Raw genomic sequence first — 21,169 nt, 5'->3', positions numbered from 1 at the left:
CCCATCACTTAAACATCAAACTAAAACCCTTCTGTGAAGAACTTTTCAGATTGGTCAGAAAAAAAATGTGACAACATTGCCTTTTTTTCCTTTTGAACATCATTTTTTTTTTCTATAACTCTAACAGATTGTATCAAGGAGGAATGTTTTAGGTTGCAAATAATAGAAAACTGTTTAAATCTGTGGTTAAATCATAAGCATATGTATTATCTCTCAGAAGTAGCTGTTTAGAGATAGGTGTTTCCAGCATTCTTTCAAATACACACTGCTGAGAATATCCTTTAAAAACCCAAGAATGCCAAACTAACAGTTTAATGATATAAAGTATTCATATTTTATATTTCATGCATTGAAGCACTCTATCAATAAATTTCTCTGTACAAATTTTATATTTTAAGTTATTTGAGGTAGGCACCATATCTTTCACTATTTTATGCTTCTGAAAGTTCTCAGAAAGATGTTCCGATGTGAATCCCTCCACCCCCGGTCTTTCAGAGTTTATCCTTGAGCTGAAGGAACATCAAAATAATTCTTTGAAAAAGAAGAGCATCCTGGAGGATGAGGCAGGCTGCACCCCTGCCTTTAGCGAAAATGCCCTATATCAATGCCCTTCTAATTCATCAAAAGCACCTATATGCTCCCGGGAGCAAAACACCTCCTGAACCTTGATGCAATCCGCTGGCTCACTTCCTGCTCTCGGCTGGACCTGTACTCCCCGGGCGAGGCGGCTGTCTACTGGACTTTCAGGCCCGAGAGAAGGAAATCCACATCCACACGTAGTCGAGTAAGAAGGCTGGCAGGCTGCGTATAAACGTGCTGGATAAGACCACGATCCGGATCTGCAACCATTTAACCTTTCAGCACCAGGGTCTCCCCGCCTGTCAAGGGGAATAATAATACCTGCCTCCTACGGTTGTTGTGAGGGGTAAATGAGTCAGTCCACACAAAGCGCTTGGAACAGCGCCTGGCTGGCAAACAGCGAACTTAATACATTACAACCTTTTAACTAAGGGCACCTGCAACGTTGCAATATTTTGCCTGGGAATGAAACAGCTACAAAACTTGGGATCCCGGGAGCTGGGGCTATGGGTGGAGACCTGGAGAGGCAGGGTAAAAAGATACCCGGTTAGGATCAAAGGAATACACCGAACGCCACCGACAGCCTCCGTTTCTGGCCTCGGGTCTCCTCCACGGTTCCTTCTTGAAGGAGTCGGAGCGGGGAGCGGCGCAGCACAGCCTTTCTCCAATCAGACACCCCAAGGCTGGCGCCACGTATGCGACCTGATCCAATCTCATGCCTCGGAGGGCGGGAACGCAGAGTGCCTACCTGCACCTGTGGCAGCTGTGGCCGCCTGCGGGTTTTTGTTTTCTTTCTTCCCGCTGCCCCGGGGTTCTGGTTTCTCACATCACTTGGCGAATAACCAGCAGGTAGGCAGATGTCTTTCCCCTCGCCGAAGACGGATGCGTAGAAAGGTTCAATGCATCAGACTGAGCAGCCGAGGTTCCGTCTCCCGGCGGCTCCCGGGTGTTGCTAGCGGGGAAACGGGACGCTCCTGAGAATGAAATGCTAAACCGGGGAGCCTGCCAGGGCATTCACCGGGCGCAGTGAGCCTGGCACCCACTGGCGGCGGCGCCCTCCGGCCAGAGCAGACCACGCTGAGAGCCTGGGGCTGGCGCTGTCGAGGCAGCGACCAGAAGTTGGAGGCGCCAGGGGAGACCAGTAGCAGCAATCGGCTTAGCTGGACTGTGGAGATTTCCGCTGGCACACCTAGAAAGAAGCCCAACCTCCACAAGACCGCCCGGTGGGACGGCAGCATCCCGGCTTCCAGGTTGCCCCAAGCACACCTCCTCTGTGCTCTAGGCAGAGAGCGCGGCGCAGAGCCGCGGGATCTTGGGAAGCCCGAACAGGTGAGCGACCTGGGTGATTCTGCGTCCGCCAAGACAGAGCCCATTTTGGGGTGTCACTCTGAGGTGCAACCCCGGCGCCCTAGGAGAAGTTGTGAACAGCGGGCGCTCTGCGTACGTTTGCAGAATTTGCAATCTTTCCCTTGCGCAATTAGTGCAAAGCCCTTCGGTGCATAAATTGATTGTGGAGAATAAAGTGTAGGGCGGAAGGCAGAAGTAACATCAGGAACCCTAACCCCAAACCCCGCCACCATCAGTGGATGACGTGTGTGTGTGGGGGGGGTGCTCCCCGTAAAGTAGAGGGAGCAGGATGTTTGTAACTCAACTGCAAACTGTGCCTGAGGGTGTGGATGCCTTTTGTACGCAAAGAACTTTTGGCCTTTTTTTTTTTTTCTGTTGTTTTCAAGTCTCATCCCGAGTGCGCCCTCGGGGCCTCCCGGGGAAGAACGGGAGCCAAGGGCTCTGCAGCCAGAGGCCGCCGCGCCGCCTCGCGTCGGCGCCCAGACTCTCTCCCGGGGATCTGGAAGAACCTCCAGCAACAAACACCGCTGAAGTTTCGCTCTGGAGCGCGAAGGCGAGTCCAGGGGCGCTGGGCGTGTGGGATGGGAAGTAGCCCAGCCGCGGCGCAAGCGAATCGTGCACATTCGTGGAGCTATTGCCAGAAGAATCCAGCACGGAAAGCCGGCAGAGGAGTATTGCTTCCGATATTAGCCCCTTAAATACTAATACACAGCTTTTCCCTCCGCAGAGCGCTGTTTTCAAAGCTAGAAATAAGCATGTTGGTGTGGAGTTGCTGGTTGCGCGCGCTCTCTTTTGGAGGAGGGAATTACGCAAGGAACAAGCCTTTAGTTTGTAACTAAAAATCTCTTAGTGTTGGGCTACTTAGTACAAACGGATTCGGTGCATATTTTAATATGCCGCTAAGGGAAGAGGGCATTTGCGGCTTGGCTTCCCATCTCAGTCATCACCGGGAATCGCTTTAAAGAGGCGCAGGCTTGGTCTTTGGGGAAGATAAGTATGGCAGTTTCAAGAAAAGTTAAATCTAGACGTGCTTTTCTGTAAGTGACAAGGTAGAAGTTATATCAAAAGCGAAAATTTAAAAACAACACCATGAACTTGTCCCTCGCTCTTACTCGTATGTAAGTTTTCCTGAAGAATCACATCGAAAAGTATCCTGGGAGCAAAAACCTTTGATAGAAATGTCGTAACTGTTTGACAGGGGCAAATGTTCCCTGTTCACCTACAGCGGGGCCGCGCTAGCTTCTGGGCGCTCTCCTCCCAGATGCTTCATCCAAGGGGAGCTCGTTCTGGGCTGGATGGGTCACCTTTGGGAGTCTGTCTACAGTCAAGCAGAGGGACAGGACAGGACAGGCCGTGTTCCTTCTCCGGCCGGGTTAAGACGCCCACGAACAGCCGCCCTCTTCCCCTCGGGTGCCCCTGGCGCTCTGACCGCCGCCCCTCCCCCGGCGGCCAGGCAAAGCTGGAGCGTGGGGCCGCCGAGACCGTCTCGGGACCCGACGGCGGCGCCCGGGAGGCCACTCGCTCGCCGGCGCCTTGGGGGTCGCGTCGGTGACCTCTGAGGGCTGCCGTCTCCGGGCTTTCAGACCCCGGCCGCCCCAGGGAGGGGCAGGGCGAAAGGGAGGAGATAGGATTGGGGGCACGTGACTGTGATAACCCCGGTAACCAAGCATTGCTTTCTTCCCCGGCACAGGCCTCGGCTCCCGCCCCGCAACGCGCTTGCGGGAGGCCGGCGAACCGGCGGAGTGGAATCCGGAGGCCACGGGGAGAGGGCGGCCGCTGCCGCCGAGGCCCTTTCCCACCGGCGGCACCGCGGGCCCGCGGCCGGCTGGCATGGCCGACAGCGGCGACACGGGCAGCTCGGGCCCCTGGTGGAAATCGCTAGCCAACAGCAGGAAGAAAAGCAAGGAAGCCTCGGTTGGAGCGCAGCCTCCCTCCCAGCCTGCCCTGGGGGAGCCCGCGCCGCCTGCGCCGTCCAGCCCGGACTGGACTAGCAGCTCCCAGGAGAATCAACACCCCAATCTCCTCGGGGGCTCTGGGGATCCCCACAAGCCAGACAAGCTGTGCGGGGAGAAATCCGGCAACAGCCGCCGCAGTTTGAAGATCTCGCGCTCCGGCCGTTTTAAGGAAAAGAGGAAAGTGCGAGCCACTCTTCTCCCTGAGGGAGCCAGGTCCCCAGAGGAGGCGGGCTTCCCCGGTGACCCCCACGATGACAAGCAGTAGCTGAAGCCCTCGAGGACTGCCTCTCTTCCCACCACTGCCCTCCATTCCCCATCTAAACCCGAGAATCCTGGCCTGCCCCTGTACTTGGTGTCTCATCCCACCAAATTCAGAATATTCACACAAGCCCTCCACTATTTTATATTCCTGGAAACTCACATGTCAATTGAGTTTTCAATAGTTCATAACTCAAGGATGCATTAAATAGTTGTGATCAGAGAAAACACCTTCCGCAGAGGAAATTGGCATAATTTTTTTCCCCAAAAAGCCATTCTGGGGCCTCAACCCCTTGTGTCACCTGGGGAGTGACAAGAGTCCTTTTCTAAGAGATGGTGGCTTAAGTGGACCTGCACAGCTCCTCAAATGAGGAATCCCTGCTCTGATTCTGGACTCGCTATTGTAAAGCAAATCACAGTGCTGTTTTAAATGCCCAAGAAATGCACTTTAGAAGTACTTCTGTAGACTTACACCCTAAGTGAAGGGACAGGAGAAACAGGAAGCATTCTTAAGTAGAAGCATTTTAAGTAAGGCAAAATTGCTTTCAATGTTGATCTACAAAACTGTGCTGTCTATTTTAGTGTGGATTATTAAAATTGTTGTACTGTAAGGCTGAAGGTGACTTTTGTATTTTTTCCATTGCAAGACTGAAGCCCATCCTATTTAAAAGCAGGCATGCAAAACCCAAGGTGACAGAGTTAATCATTTGCCATCAACCTAACAGCTACTCTTGGAAAGCTTCAGGAGGAGACCATTTCTAGAAACTAGCAACACCCAGACTGGAACCAGTTACCTGGATATCCCTATTTACTAAACAAATTTGAGGAAGAGAGGGGAGGTACTAATTCATTATTCCTAAATTCTCTTTTACTTCAGTGCACCTTCATACAGGTAGAGTAAGTCACAGTGCTAGTAATTTTCAGTATCCATTGTTAACCTTATTGACTAACAATTGTTTGAAAATACTCAGACAGATAGAACATGAACTCTTAGTTTGTGCAAAGCCACTTTTTTCCCCACCCCTTTGCTTCAAAGGCTTATTTCTTTAGTCTGACTTGTGCATTTATCTAGTTTCAAAGTCTTTAAATCTACCAACCTGAAGATTCTTAACAAAATTCTACCTGTTATGAACTTCAAGGAAAAGAATAAATGAATACCACTTGCTTTCAGCAGACTTTACAAGAGAGTGCTTTTAGTTGTTAAGAGTAACTGGGATCTTTTCCCACCACACTTTAATTCACTTATAAATATCCAGAAATACATAGCAGGGAAATTATAATGATCAAAGTACACACACACACACACACACACACACACACACTTTGTATATAAAACTATGCATGTATACATATACATACATATGGGGTCTTTTAAATACAATCAAGAACTTGATTGGCACTTCTAAATTTGATATATATAGAAAAGAAGTTTTTTATTTCCTCAAATCAGTAATTTATAAAATAGCAAAGCATGTGATTGTCTAAAGAGATTTAATAAACAGACTTTATGAAAATGGCTTAAAGGGATTTAAATTAGTGAATCAAACTTGGGTACCAGCAGAAGAATAAAGTTTAGCATTTAATGCATGAATAATAAAGACTTACTCCAAAGGAAATTGTTTATATAGGGATTATGAACACCTTACATTAAAAGAAAGTATGTGAGTTTTTCTTTTTTAATCATGAAAAAGCTTATTTTAGAACTGGGAAGCACATGACCAAAGACTCATCAGGGTAAACTTCCAGGATGAGGAAGATTTTGCATCAAGTGTGATTGACCCTACCAGCTCTAGGCTGTGTTGAAGAAGAGAGAAAGGAGAACTTGGACTCGCCAAGCAGTTCATGGTAAGGGACAGGACTGAGGGCTGGCAGAGCTCTGTGAGAAATGGAGCAAAATCTGTCCAGTAAGACTTGGAAAACCTTCATATAAGTATTTTAATTTCACTCGATAGAAAATAATCAAAATTAGAGTGGATTACTATCCAAAATACATTTCCTCTCCCAGGAAGACCAATAAATGATGACTGTACCATTTGTAAAATTAATCCTGCACTTGCGTAATTTTAAAATCTTACACTAATTCTTTCATCCATAGTTTTATTGTTTAAAAGAACTCTTTTTGTCCTAAAAACTCCTTTAGATTCACAAAACATTGGCATTTTCCCACGTTCTGTATCTTGTTTTGGATCCCATCCAAATATGTAATTGCTGCAGATAATCAATAGCAAACATACTGCAGTGGAACTTACTAACATGACGTCTTTACCTCACTGTTCTGAAAGAATTTAAAACCATGCTAATGGCAGTTATGACAGTGGGTGCAATTCACAATTTGCACTTGAGGTTTGTAATTACATAGTTTTAAAGCAGTCCTAATTATGCAGTGGGAGGAATGCACTGATTTAATCCCAACTCAGTGAAACCAGAAACCACGCAAAATTGGTGGGATAAAAAGATCATAAGTAAGATGAGCTAATTTGACAAAGTATCTTGTTAGGATTTATACTCTTTACAGATGATTAATTACATTCCCATAACATGTATATAGATTTACATTTTTTAAACGTCAAGATAATTTACAAATAAAGGGAAAACGTTGAATCAAATTAGATGACAGACTTTTGATTTTCTTTAAATCCCCTTACATATGAAATTTCAGCCACATGTTTGGAAACCATTAAAGAGATTTTAATATTGCTTCCCAATGATATGAAAACAGGGGCAAAAATCTAGTGGTGTATTTGCAAAATACTTTCATAACCTCCATAATTATATATACACAAGTTAGTTTTTGCTACAGTGACTCTCCTTGCAAACCTGGTAGCTAAGCAGTGACTCACAGGTCAGCTGAACATCCCTTTGTGTTGGTGCTTCTATTGTTCATCTGACTTGTGTTTCAAGATATGCATTAAGACATTTTGCTTCAGTTTAACACTGGGCAATATTTTTCTGCTTTGAAACAATGTGAACTCAGCAACATTGACCTTGTCAGCTCCTTAGAATGGAACTATACACCTGATGAACAGTTGCATTGGCTAGAGCTTTGTCAAAAGCAGTTCTCCTGAGATGCTTGGAAGTAAATGCTGGTGCCCTGAAATAAGTAAATAATAAAAATGAACAGAAAGAATTTCAAATAAAAGATAAACTGGACAGGAATAAATTTTAAAATTGGACAATAATACCCAGTGACCACAAAGGACCTTTAATGAAAAAAAGAGAGACTATTATTTTCCCTGGCTGTGTAAGTCAGACTAGAAGCAAATACACAAAAAGCTGGTTTGATGTATGTAGTAAGGGAAAGTGATCTTTTAAAAATCTGTTTTACTTATGGAGCATTTTATTATACTTACACAGAAATTTAGGAGATTCTTTCTTGGGATAAGCTTAGGTTTATCTCCATGGCAAGTAGAAAGTGGGGCCAGGGGTATTTTATACCATTGGGTGTCAACATACAAGTACCTGAAACTAGAAACAAGTGTGCAGCCCAGGGCAAACTTTGTCATTGATAAGCTGGCTGTCCCATTACAGCATCGTTCTTCTCACCTGTTCTCTGTGCTCCCTCCTCCCTTCTCATCTTGCCTCCAAGCCATTGCACATGCGTTCCCATTAGGTTCATAACCTCCTAGATCTTACTGGAATTTATATTTATTCCCAGTGAGGAAGAATGGGGAAAGGGTAGCATCAGCCTAAAATGACTGAGGCCTGGTGACTTTGTCCCTTTGGAGACCAAACCCTAAGACACCTTGGTGTAGCACTTAACCTTGTTGACAGGTCTCTTCTACCTGCAGACTTCCCATTAGTGTCTGTAATTCCGCCTGCTTCTGAACTCTCCCTCCTCTCTCACTCATCTTCCTTCAGTGATCACAATCGCTCAAGCCAGAAACCTGGACTGGGACTTTTAAAAAAGCAAGATTTTGAAACTTTTTTAAAATGGAAAGCTAAACCAAACCTCTCCTTCCCCTTTTTAACACCTTCTGATGAGAAAAGACCCTCAAGATAAATCTGAAGTCTTGAAAGCACTCTAAGGGCCCGGCTAGGTCCAGCCTTTGCCTGTTTCTCCAGCTCTGTCTCTCCCAGCCATTCCTGCAGACACTCTCCCTTCCAGCCACAGCAGGCCTGTTTGGGTTCACTGAGCACCTTTCCTTCTTCTCTCCCCAGGTCTTGGCACATGTTCTCCCCTCTGCCTGGAATGCCTTCTGGGGATCAGGTTTTCCAAGGGCCCAACAGCTTGATGAACGTCTTTAGAGATGCCCCTTCTTTACAGACTTGCGGTGCTCTGGGGAGCCCTACTGCTGCTTGAGCAACCACACCAAGCGGGATGTTAGCGGAGCTCTCTTCCCTCTGCGGCTATTTGCCTTGTGAGTATATGGAAGTGACAACACCACTTCTTGGTGTTTTTGTGTGAACTAAGTGCACATGAAAGCATATCTCTTGGAGGTAAACTGCATGGCCCATGGAAAGCCCTCAGTAATATGAGTTGTTTTTATTCTTACTCCTGAGTAATGGCTTGAGATCGGCCTGAAGAAATTATTTCAGTCTTTTTCTTTAAAAACTGTCTGGAATGTAGGGGTTCCATTCCCTAAGGGAACCCCAAGAGGTCTGCATTTTAGAAAACCGGTTATGACCTAGTTGTTCCCAAAGCTTAAGGACAGGTAGACATGGGGAAAAGGTCTAGGAAATGGAGAAAAAGGGAGAACCATAGATTCGAGTCCTGGGGCGGGGAGTCTGTACTATCATCTTTACATTTAAGAATGTACCCTGAACTTGAGATTATTTACTGAATGCCTTTAAAATGTTGCCAGATCCCCCAAAATGAGAGGTAAAGTCTGGAAGTGAAGAGGCAACTATCTTGGTGGGGAGATGCAATGGTAAGTTTCAGGGATGTCTAGGTATGGCTTAGGGTACTGATGGAGACACCAGCAAAAAACATCTCCAAAGCCATAGGGGTGACCATTCCCTCTGCATTTCTGATCTCAGAGATAGGTGAAAGATGAGGAACAACTTAATCCTCATAAATGACAAGGTTTCCTCAAGCTGTCCACTGCTGTATTAATGCAGGTGGGGACATTATGTAGGACAACTTTTGCAGAGGTGATGATGGTAGGAATTTAAGGCAGGCCTCAGGTGACTCACTGGCTGTTCCCTGCAGTGTCTGAACAGCTCTGAGTGTTTGCAGACCATCCTTTGTGGGAAGTCTGTCTCAGTCTGATTTTGTAGGAGGGTGTGTTTTTATTGAAGGCACCTGCTCACATCTTCACCCTTGGACATATTTTAAATTTCTTTTACACTCAGAACAATTATCAGGAATTACATAGAGAGATTAAGGCAGAGGGAGCATAGGCAGCCACAAAGAAGGATATGTAGACTGAAAAGGGTCCCAACAGGTATAAGAGTTCTGGAAAGAAGTGCCCTGTCATCCCCTGGTTGGTTGTAATGAGAACAAAAGGGCTGTAGCCACCCTTACCCTAGCACAGTCAAGATAGCAGGCACCAGGCAGTATTTGGAGGGAAGAGGCAGTTCTTTTCAGTCTACAGGGGCACAGAGCTAAAACTTTTCAGGAATGAAGAGTAGAACTTTATCCATTGTACCCGTTAATTGTGGGGACACATTACCTGTCTTGTATTCACAATGCAATTATTTGATTTGGAGATGCTGTAACTTCAGTGAAAATCAACTATTTACTGAGCTTTTAGTATATTTAAACTCCTGTTGGGCCTTGGGATAAAAAATGAAGAAGACACAGATATTTTTTAGTGCTTCACACACTTCATAAATTTAATCCCTGGCTGTGTCCTTTATTTATTTATTTGTTCACTCAGTGTTTATTGATTTTACTCATTCTTTTATTTATTCAATGTGCCCATTAGGTACCATGCAATGAACTAAACTGCACATGCAGGGGAAAACAGCATCTTAGTCTGTACTTATCATATTACTGCAGTACAGTATAATAGCAACAGTGAAAGTTTGGAGGTGGCTGTTGGGTCATTCAGGAACCATTCAGGATAATTAGAGGAATTAATCACATCTCAGGTATTGTGAATGATTTGAAGGTGTTAATCATGCTTCAAATCCTGAGCAACTCACCCCTTTTGCTTCTGGACCAACATACCTGATGCTTGAGCCAACATGTAGGAGAGACCACCAGCAGAGTATGATTTTCTGCTTCTTACCTCCTCAAGCATGCAGAGCTCAAGAGATGTCACAAAGTCTGAAACAGCCCTTGAGGGGAGGGAGAATCTCCCTGGGGAGTCTAGAGTCATGTCAAAATGGGGATCCTTCTCTTCAGCAAGTCCCATCCCTTACCCTCAATATCCCCTTCTCAAGGAACACAGACTCACTTCCAGGGCACCAGTGTACCTCCACCCCATGTCTGCTCTTGCCAAAGAATGATGAAATGTGCTATGTTATAAAGTTTAACTTGTTCTCAGTTGGAGCAGAAATACCAACTGGCCAGACAATCTATTCCAACAGAATTGGCTCTCTTTATCACGATTGTTAGAGGGCTTCTGCTTGTACTTATGTGCTAGGACAGGAGAGGATGAGGGACATACAATGTGCTCTTCCCCTGGCAGTCAGTCTGCTGTGGGGGAAGACTCGTGAACCCAGACACAGCCTTGAGGACTCGTGGGCAACTCTTTCAATGGAAAAGAGTCTGATGCAATATCACAAATCTGCCTGCCCAGGAATCTGGCTCTTTGACTCAGCGATCTCCTTTTTTCCTTGGTCTCTCAAGGAAGTGGTGAACGTGGATGACAAAATTCACTAAATCCAACCTGATTTGCAACCTTTCTTTCTACTATTCATCCAGTCATCAAAATTCCTGTCCCTGAACTCACTGAATGGGGTATTCATTCAAATATTTATTTTCAGGCTTTTCAAGCTATGAAAATGCTACCTTGTTGTCCTAAACCAGTACTCCCTCTCTGGTTAGTTGTAAGAATTATAGGACTTCATACATTAGGCAATGACTTCTATTAACTCCCCCCAGAAAAATGCCCTAGGTAGGTAACTACATCAACTAGGAGTTAGGAAATATCCCAAATGCTGCAGAGCAGGACAAAATGTTGCTGAGAATCAACATTTACACAGGACTTTGCAATTAAGGAAGTGCTTTCATATCCATAATTTCATGTGATCCATACAAAATTTGTGCTCAGAAGATGTTTTAGATTATTATTCCTATCTCCATGCCTCTGATACGTGACTGCAGCTCCTCCCATCAAGATGTGAAGTCTATTTCCCAACCCTTTGTCTTTGACCAGTGGAAGGTGGTAGAAGTGATATTATGTCAACTCCAAGTGTACTATTCTGTTTGGGCATCAGAGCAAAATACCATAGACTGACCGCTTTAACAACAGAAATTTACTTTCTCACAGTCTGGAAGCTTGAAGTCCAAGGTCAAGTGCCATCAGGGTTTCTGGTCATGCCTCTCTTCTTAGCTTGCAGACAGCTGTCTTCCCACTATGACCCCAGATGGCCTTTTCTCTGTGCTCATATAAAGAGAGAGGTCTCTAGTGTATTCTCCTCTTCTTATAAAGACACCAGTCCTGGAGGATTAAGGCCCCACCTTCATTACCTCATTTAATCTTTATTATTTTCTTACAGGTTCTATCTCCAAATACAGTCACATTGGGGATTAGGGCTTTAACATATGAATTGGGGGCTGTGGGGCAAAGAGGGGCCACAATTCAGTCCACAGCACCAGTCTTGGCCTCAAGGAGCCTCGTGAACTTCACTCTTTCTGGGGACCTGCCTCCAACTTGAAACATGTCTGGCCTACGCTGCTAGAGGAGAGAGACTACAGAGAGCAGAGACAAGCTGTCCCGTTGAGGCCACTGAGACCAGCCAGCCTCCAGCCAACCTGGCCACTGACTGCAGATACAGGAGGAAACCTAGATGAAGCCAGAACTACCCTGCTGACCTCAGTCTAAAGTTGTAACCTATAGAATTATGCACAAAATGAATCATTAGTATTTTAAGCTACTCAGTTTTAGGGTAGCTTGTTGGCCAGCAAATGCTTACTAATTGGGCAGATATTACTTTTACTCCCGATTTGTTGAAGAAAAATAGAATCACAGAAAAGTTAAGTGACCACTTTAGTATGTGCTAAAGAGCTGAATCTTCTGAATCAAATCGTATGCTTTCTCCAGTGTTTTGTGATTCTGCCCCAGGAAAGATGGACTGAGTCTGGAAACACAAATACATTGATGTGGGGCAATGCATGATGAGGCCTTTCCTAGTGAATCGATTCCTAATGGGCTAGACTTCACAGTAAGTGAGTGGGTATGTGAATTTGTGTATGTGGTGGGGGGGGGATTGGAGGCAGGGTGTGCACATGTACCTATATTTCCCCTGAAGGGGACAGACCCAGGGTTTATCAGACTTTTTTATCCCAAACAAATAGTTTCATTGGCTGTGATGGATCCAGGCCCTGCATGTTTATGTCAGCCTGACCACAACAGCCTCCAGGTGAAAGTGGACATGTGGTTCATGTGCTTCTCAGGTATGCACTCAGAGTGTTTTTCATCCCTTTCCATAGAGACTGTTGTAGAAACCAAGATTAGGAAGAGGGCAGGCTGCAGAGAAACACTGGGACCGAAGATGTTGCTGTTTGAGAAGAAAAATGGACAAGTCCATGAAGGGGTGACAAGAGTCCTGGGACCCCCAAGAGGACTTTCTTGATACTGAGCTCTCACCCTTCATTAACAGTCACATTTCCCCACATTCTATTGTGAAGTCTTTGGTTTATGTCCAATATTTTCTCTTTATAACAGTGCAATAAAGGACAATTTGAACATAGGTTTTGCACTTGTAAAAATCTTTCCATAAAATAAAATCCCAGAAGTAGGCATGCTGGGTCAAAGAATGTCTACTTCACCATTTTTTACAGACAAATTTTATAGATGTTGTCAAATTGCCACTATAAGGGTTCTACCACTTTACACTTCAACAGTAAGGTGTAAAAAATGACTGTCCATGCCTCACCAAGAGAATATTATCAAACTTTTGGATTTTAGCTATGTAGTAGGTAAGAAATGGTATAGCTTTAGTTTTAAGTAGTTTTAGTTTGAATTTCTCTTATGAGTAAGCTGAAACATCTTCTGAAACATTTAATTTCTATATTGTTTAAGACAATTCTCTGTATCCTTTGTCCATTTTTCTATCATGTCATTGTTCAGTTGTTCTTTAATCAAGAGAGACTTTAGTCTTGTTTCTCCAACTAGATTATTTTTAATTACATTTTTGCATGACATTATCAAACTCTTACATTCTTTCACTTTCTTGTGATATGTTAGGTTTCTTTTTTTTTGAGGATTTATTGTAAATCTCCAATCAGACTATCAATTTCTTAAGTACAGGACTCACAGATTGCATTTACTTCTTACTTGTTCTAGTATGAGGCTAAATTATAGTTCATCAACAGTAACCATTTGTCTTTATCGAATGAGTGAGAACAAAAGACCTAAACATTGTCTGGAGGTTGGGATCTCAGTTGTCATGGGTTGAAAAAAAGCATATCCTAACTCTCAGAGCTTATGAATATGACTTTATCTGGAAAAATTATCTTTGCTGATTCAAAAGTTAGGATTCTTAAAATGAGATCATCCCGGATTATCCGGGTGGGCCCTAAATCCAATAGCATCCTTGTAAGAGACACATGAGGAAAGAGAAGGCCATGAGGAGAGAGAGACAGAGATTGGAGTTAGGTACTCCCAACCCAAAAACTGCATGGAGCCACCAGAAGCTGGAAGAGGCAAGGAAGGCTTCTCCCCTAGAGATCTTGGAGGAAGTCCAGCCTGCCAATAGTTCGATTTCAGCCTTTTGGCTTCCAGAACTTGTGTTGTTTTAAGCCACCAAGTTGTGGGGATTTGTTACGGCAGCCCCAGGAAACCAATCCATCCTCCTTCACTGCTTCGCTCTCCTCTCCACCACATGCAGTGACTACGTGTTATCCAGCTGACTGGTTGTAAGAGGAATGAAGAGACAGGAACGCACAGGACAGGAGGGAATATGCAAGATTGGGGGTGGGGTTGAGAATGAGAAGAGAAGAGAGACAGAGAGAGAAAGATGAGGTGAGGATGGACTGGCATCTGCTCAGACACTTGCCCTTTTCTTCATCCTGGTCTTTCTCCAGTCTCTCCTCCTACTCTCTCCCTCAGCCGATCCCGCCCTCCCGGGCATCCCGCACCACTAAGCAAGCTGTTCCGATTTTCTGTCCCATCCCACGTTTCCAACTCCAATCCACAGGCACCAGTGAGAGGGTTAGAAAGCTTAGCCATGCCCACCCAGAAAGCTCCCGCTCCACCTTTCCACATTTCCCCTACGGAGAGATCTGGGGCTCTCCCCACCCGGGCAGGGCCCTCTAAACCTAGGAGGCCTCAAGCACACGCTTGGAATGCTTCTGCGGTCACATCGGCCCACTCCATCTTCCTCCCAAACACGAGTGAAACAAAAGAAATAACCCAGAATTGCAAAGTGTGCTCTCTGAAGGAAATTCCAAAGGCAGGAGGGAGGTTGTGATTTTTGCTGTTTATCTTCTGGGTTTGGCAGAAGGGCTTTAGGCGTCTCTGTGCTGCCTCTAGTGGTTGCCAGCGGTAGTGTTCCCCTAAAGGATCTCATTGCAAATTCTCACCCACTTTTTGAAAATTTCTGTTTTCTTTTAGGAATTTTAGTTAGGATTATTTTTACATAGAGAAGATTTTAAAGAGCTTTTAGAATAAATTTCATTTTTTTGTGATCCCCATTATTTTTTAAATTTTAATTTACATATAGTAAGTTTCTCCTTTTTTGGTGTACAGTTATATGAGTTTTGACAAATGATAGCATGCTTTGACAACCATCACAGTTAGGATATAGTCCCTTCACTACAAACATTAAACCAAATTTCAACTTGGTAGTCAAAACTGTTCTTTCATGCTTAAGCCATAATAACAAACTTTAATCTTATTTCTATTCCTGCAGTGTGGTTTCTTCCAGAATTTCTTACAATGGAATCATAATAATTTTAGGCTTTGCTCTTTCACTTAGAAAAATACGTATTTTATTAGCATAATGTATCCATGTTATTGAGAATATCAATAATTTATTTTTTTAGTATCTGAGTAGTATTCATTTGATGTTCTTTGCTCTTTTTTATTCCTACATTGCTTTCTTTTGGATGATTGAATATTTTTAACAAACCATTTTACCTCTTCTATTGGCTGTTGTTTCTTTTTCTGTGGCTGCTGTAGGGATTAAAACATGCATCCTTGCAATATCCCAGTCTACTCTGAGTCAACACTAAAGCACTTTGTGTATAATATAAACACCTGAAAACAGTATCCTCTCATTTTCTTGTGCAATACTTCTGTATGTATTACAGTATTCATATATACCCAATATGTTTTTCATTAGTTGTGAAAGAATTTAATAATTGTTTTTAAGTATATTATTTTGTATTTGTATTGCATATATTTACCTTTTTCAATGCTTTTCATTCTTTTTGTAGGCCTTATTTTTCACATGGTATCATTCCCTTCAGCCCCACACTAACAAAAAGTGTAACTGGAATCCTAGAAGGAGCAAAAAAAAAAAAGAGAAAGGAACAGCTTTTCAACATCATTATTTCACCCTTGAAGGGGAGAAGAATAGGCTGCCCCAAGATGTGCTACTTTGGCCTGTGGATTGTTTTGAGCTGAGAGTAATCAAGACCAGCAGGTTCAAGAAAAACTTTTATCTCTCCCTTATCTAGAAGAATTCAGATACAGGGCCTGGCCCAGAAAGAGAGCTATTATCACAGATAACCTATCATCTGAATGGCCATAGAGCAGAAAATATCTAGGTAGCAGGCTTCTGTTCTTATCATCCTGCACATTATCTTCCACTTGGACACCCCAAGCCCCTATTCCACTCCTTAGCTCAGGATGGCATACGAACTTCAATTACCCAACTTGGCCTTGAGTCTCATATTTTTGAGCTCCCATACAAATATAATTAATTGTTATTCTCCTGTTAATCTGTTTTATGTCAATTTAATTTTAGACCAACCAAAAAACATAGAAGAGAAGAAAGGAAAGCTTTTCACTCCTACACCATCATTTGAGAATATTCTCACTCACTATATTCTAAAGTCCAGTGTTTGGGGGTTTTTGTGGCTGTTGTTGTTTTTTACCTTTCGGTATTTAAACATGCCATTCCATTATATGCTGGCTTACTTCTCCAAAAATTACTTACTTTTTAAAATTGTGGTAATGTACCATTTTAACCATTTTAAAGTGTAGAGTTCAGTGGCATTAAGTACTTTCTTGTGGTGCAAGCACCACCACCATCCATTTCCAACCTTTTCTCATCTTCCAAAACTGAAATGCTATACCCATGAAACGCTAACCCTCCATCCCCCCTCCACCCCCGTCCCCATGTAACCATCCTTTTACCTTCCATCTCTATGAATCTGACTACTCTAAGTACTTCAGATGAGTGGAAGCAAAGAATTTGTCCTTTTGTGACTGGCATGTTTCACTTAGCATAAACATATTTTTCTTCTGAACTGTTAATAATCATTTTTTATCACTGTTCCCTGTATATATGCCTCCTTTTTTCCCCTAGCTGATTAGTTTTCAGCAGTTTGACTACGATATACTACTTGGGGTTCAATTGAGATTCTGGAATCTGTAGGTTGATGGTTCTCATCAAATTTGGAAACATCTAACTACTGTTCCTTCGATTTATTTTTCTGTTCTTTTCCTTTTCTCCTACTGGCACTTCAATTTCACTTTTGTTAGACTTCTTAATACCACAGAACACTAATAGTGTATACTTACTAAAAAATCTTTTTTTTCTCTCCACTATTTTAATTAACCTATTTTCAAGCTCACTAATTCTTTCTTCAGTGTGCAATTTTATGTCAATCCCATTGAATTTTTATTTCAGATATCTGTAGTTTTCAAGTTCTAGAATTCCTATTTGCTTCTCTTTTAGAGTTTCCATTTCTTTCTCTTAAAATAACCCAATTCTTCACCTGTTAAATCCACATTGTCCTTTAAATTCTTTGCCGTTCATTATAGTAGTTTTACATTCTTTATCTACTAATTCCAGTAGCTGAGTCATCCATTCATCTGCTTCTATTAACCGTGGTTTTCTCTTGATTATGGGTCACATTTTCTTGCTTCTCCACATCTCATAATTTTTATTGCATTCTAGATATTGTGTGTATTAGAACAATGAAGACTGAAGCTTAATATTGTTTGTTTTATTTTGCTCCAAGAGTACCATCCTTTCCTTTAGTAGTTAAGGTGAGTGGCTGATCATTCTGATTCCCACTAGAACTGAGTTGACCTGGGAAGCTGCTGTGGTTATCTGCTTATTTATAAAATTTTCATTTCTCTCTAGAATTTAGTTCACCAAGGATTCCTTAACCAATAACTCTTCACTAACCCTACAGAAAAATACTATTTTAATTTTGTCTAGGTTTTTTTGTGACTACTATGAGATTGAAAATCTTTTTCATCCTTCTACATTCTAACTGGAAGTGGAAGTCTCTGTTCTTTATATTTAATAACCCTCTTTTTGAAATCTGTGACACTTCCGGTTAAAATGTCAAATTAAGCTATCAGTTTTACTTCCCATCTCTTCCAAAATCATACCATTTTGACTGTAAAGCAGTACAAGATGGAATAAATTCAGACTAGTGGTAAGAAGGGAAGAAAAGATGTATTTGTCAGCAGAACTGACAACCATCTGATATTCTTGTTCACCCTTTAGTTTATTTTCTGTGCCTCCCCAACAGAATGAGAGTGTACAAATACAGGGCTTTGTCCCATTCACTGCTGTATCCTGAGTGTCTAGTAGGATTCGGTAAATGTATGTTGAGTGAAAAAAAGCAGAGCAAGAAAACAAGCAAAAACACTATCCTCTTGTAAATTTAAGGAAGTTGATTTATGTCAGAATTTTGAAATATCTTGAAGCATATAAAGGAATTTGAGATCACCTGGTCTAGGCATTACCAATCTTTCTTTCTGAGCATACCTGAAGGGTACAGCACAAGCCACGGCTGTGAGTCTCAGCTGAAGGGGATGCACTTACTGGGGAAATATCAGAATGGGGAGGGAGGAGAAGGACTTAAATTAAGAGTTAATGGTTTTAAAAAGAAAAGAAATCCTGCCATTTGCAACAACATGGAAGGATTTGGAGGGTATTATGCTCAGTGAAATAAGCCAGGTGGAGAAAGACAAATACCAAATTATTTCACTCATTTGTGGAATATAAAAATAAAGCAAAACAGAAGGAGCAAAATAACAGTAGACTCATAGACATTGAGAAGGGACTAGTGGTTATCCAAGGGGAGGGGAGGGGGAGGGAGAAAGGAATTAAGGGGCACTATAATTTACAATCACAATATAGGTAGGTCACTGGGATGGTAGTAAAGCATGGAGAATACAATTAATGACTGTAACATCTTGCTACACAATGGAGGAGGTGAGGACTTAATAGTATGGGTGAATATTGAACCACTGTGTTGTGTATTTGAAACCATCATAAGATTGTGTATCAATGATACTTTAATTTTAAAGAAGGAATTTATGGTTTGAGAAATCCTTCCAGGTGATAAACCTCTGTAGTGTCAGTATCCTGACACTGTCCTGTAGGATCAAATAAGAAGCAATGAGAGCACAAATTGCCAAGATCCATGTTTCTAGGGAAGAGTTCTGCACAAAGATTGAAGAAGGAGTATAGTGTAGTAGTTAAAAGTAAGAAATTTGGAGCCAGATCAGCCTGGGCTCAAATCCTGGCCATGTAACCGTAAACAAGTTATTACCCTCCCTAATTTTTATCTCCTCATACGTAAGTTCTGAATTTACTTGATTATCCAATGACTGCCTATAACTGAGTGCATCAAAACTAAACAATCTATTTTCCCTCATCCCAAAACCTGTTCTTTCTCCTCTGTTCCCAATTTCATTAAATACCAACCTCATCTCTTCCTCAAGTCCCAATTTCATTAAACACCAAGCCAGGTACTTGGCAATACTTTTCTTCATCATAGCCCTTTAATCAACACCAAGGCCTTACCACATCTACATCCTAAATGTCTCTCAAATCAAGTCACATTTTATCCATTCCCATTGTCACTCCCCTAGTGCCAGGCTATCATTTTTTGCCAAGTGACTGCAAGTTTCCTACCCTGTTTTGTGCCAATGGTCTGACCCCCTTGCATTTTTTATCTGCACAGTAGCAATGTAATCTTTCTAATATACATGTCTGACAATGACACTATCCTCTCTGATCCCAAGTTTCAGCTCCTCAGCTGTGAGCAATTTAAATTTTCCTTCCAAACTTGTGTTTCACTATTTTAGTGTTTATGCTTTCTCCTCCTACCATACTGGAAATTTCCAGTCCTCTGAAACTGTCATACATATTTTACCCTCTGGGTATTTCTTCATGCTTATTGTTCTTCTGGGAATACTCTTGGCCTTCCTTTGGTGACCAGCTCATCTTTGTACATGTTTTGATATCAGTTATCCAGGGAGCCTCATGTAACACGCACCTTCTCCTTATGCCTCCAGTAAAATCTGGGTCAGACATCCCTCCATACATCCACATACACGCTTCTGTAGCACCCATACTTCTCCCAATTCATCCTGTACCACACTGTGTCATAGCTGCTCATATGTCTACACCTTGTTGCTAATCTTAATCTCTACAAGGATGAGGACTGTGCCTCATATGTTCACAATTTTATCTCAGGTTCCTAGCATGTGCCAGGTGCATAATGACTACTTAACAAACGTTAGCTCAGCTTATTATCATCATCATTATGATTGAATAAATTCATGGTTTACATAAAATGCTAAACATGGAATTAATATTTTTATTGAAGGATAACTGATATACAATATTATTAGTTTCAAGTACACAGTGATTTGGCAATTACATACATGATATGTATATAAGTGTAGTTACCAGCTGTTACCATAAATTCTTCCTCTTTTTTTCAGCAGAATATTTCTGTGCACATATATTATAATAGAACTCAAAGCAAAACTCTTGTATTTTATCATAGAATAACAAATAATAAAAACATAAAATACCTAGCATCCACATGTACATATGGACTTTCTAATAATATTTTCTCCTCAAATTCACTAATGTTCTTGAGAAGAAGCAAAAAAAAAAAAATTACTGGAAGTTTCCCTTGCACTGTGTTGACTCAATATAGTAAAGGCCAAAGATTACTCTATGTGTTTTAAAAATTCGTGCTATGAACAAATCATTTTAACTTTCAACCACACCTTAACTACCCCAAGAACAGATACAATCTTTGTTGATGAACAGCTTGTAAAGGCATCCTTATCTTTCCTAATTCTCTAACTTTGAACACAGTATGGCAAAGGTCTTATTATAAGAATCACTCTTCTATAAAGTGGGAGAGGTAAGTTAATTATGAATTTTAAGATAATACACGATCACACTAAGGAACTCAATTTAAAAGGTTGACTTTCTGGAGCAGAAAAAAAAATCAGCTAAATCATGTAGCAAAATCTTATTTTCTGTAGATTAATTCTAGAAATATACTTAAGACAGATAAATTTCTTTCTTTGGGGGATAGAAAAGTAAAGGAACTATTAATTTTCCCTCTAGAAAATTTTCCCTTTCCCTACAATTTCCCAAAATTATAGATTTTGGATTCACAGTGAAAGCCACTGTGGGTTTTTTCCTAACTAGCAAAATCAATTGATGAAAATATGTCACAAAATGCACTATGTCTGTATAAAACTCATTTATTTCATAAGAAAAATATAACATATATTAAATATTAAGAGAAAATTTTTTTTATTAATTCAATTCCATGAAGTAAGATTACATAGATATGTGCTCTTGCTCTCCCTACCTGGCATTCTAAGTAATTAAAATATTTCTACGGTGAGATCTTAACCTCTCTATTTCAAGATTCCCAGGAAGCAGTACTTATCAAAGTCATGTATTTATAGATATGTTCCAATATAATAAACTCTAAGTTAAGAAATGTCTGAGTGTGCAGATGACATAGG

General features: G+C 41.9%; 1 protein-coding gene across 2 annotated transcripts; it reads left to right on the top strand.

Moving 5' to 3' along the window:
- The first annotated feature begins 397 nt into the window (after nucleotides 1-397).
- PRR15 (proline rich 15) lies at nucleotides 398-4,776 on the top strand. Of its 2 annotated transcripts, none has more exons than XM_036990583.2 (2): nucleotides 398-1,428; nucleotides 3,617-4,776. In XM_036990583.2, exon 2 carries the CDS (start codon nucleotides 3,757-3,759, stop codon nucleotides 4,144-4,146), a length of 390 nt encoding a protein of 129 aa, XP_036846478.1. In that variant the 5' UTR covers nucleotides 398-1,428; nucleotides 3,617-3,756; the 3' UTR covers nucleotides 4,147-4,776. The 2 variants fall into 2 exon arrangements, with proteins under 2 accessions (XP_036846478.1, XP_036846479.1); XM_036990584.2 differs by lacking the exon at nucleotides 398-1,428 and adding an exon at nucleotides 1,778-1,908.
- Nucleotides 4,777-21,169: the final 16,393 nt, after the last annotated feature.

The sequence above is a fragment of the Manis javanica genome, chromosome 6 (genome assembly GCF_040802235.1).
Source record: "Manis javanica isolate MJ-LG chromosome 6, MJ_LKY, whole genome shotgun sequence".
Classification (NCBI taxonomy): Eukaryota; Metazoa; Chordata; class Mammalia; order Pholidota; family Manidae; genus Manis; species Manis javanica.
This window is presented reverse-complemented; position numbering and strand designations above follow the sequence as displayed.

What these genes read in the sequence shown, in the direction of transcription:
- PRR15 (XM_036990583.2), top strand. Translation starts at nt 3,757, where the DNA reads ATGGCCGACAGCGGCGACACGGGCAGCTCGGGCCCCTGGTGGAAATCG.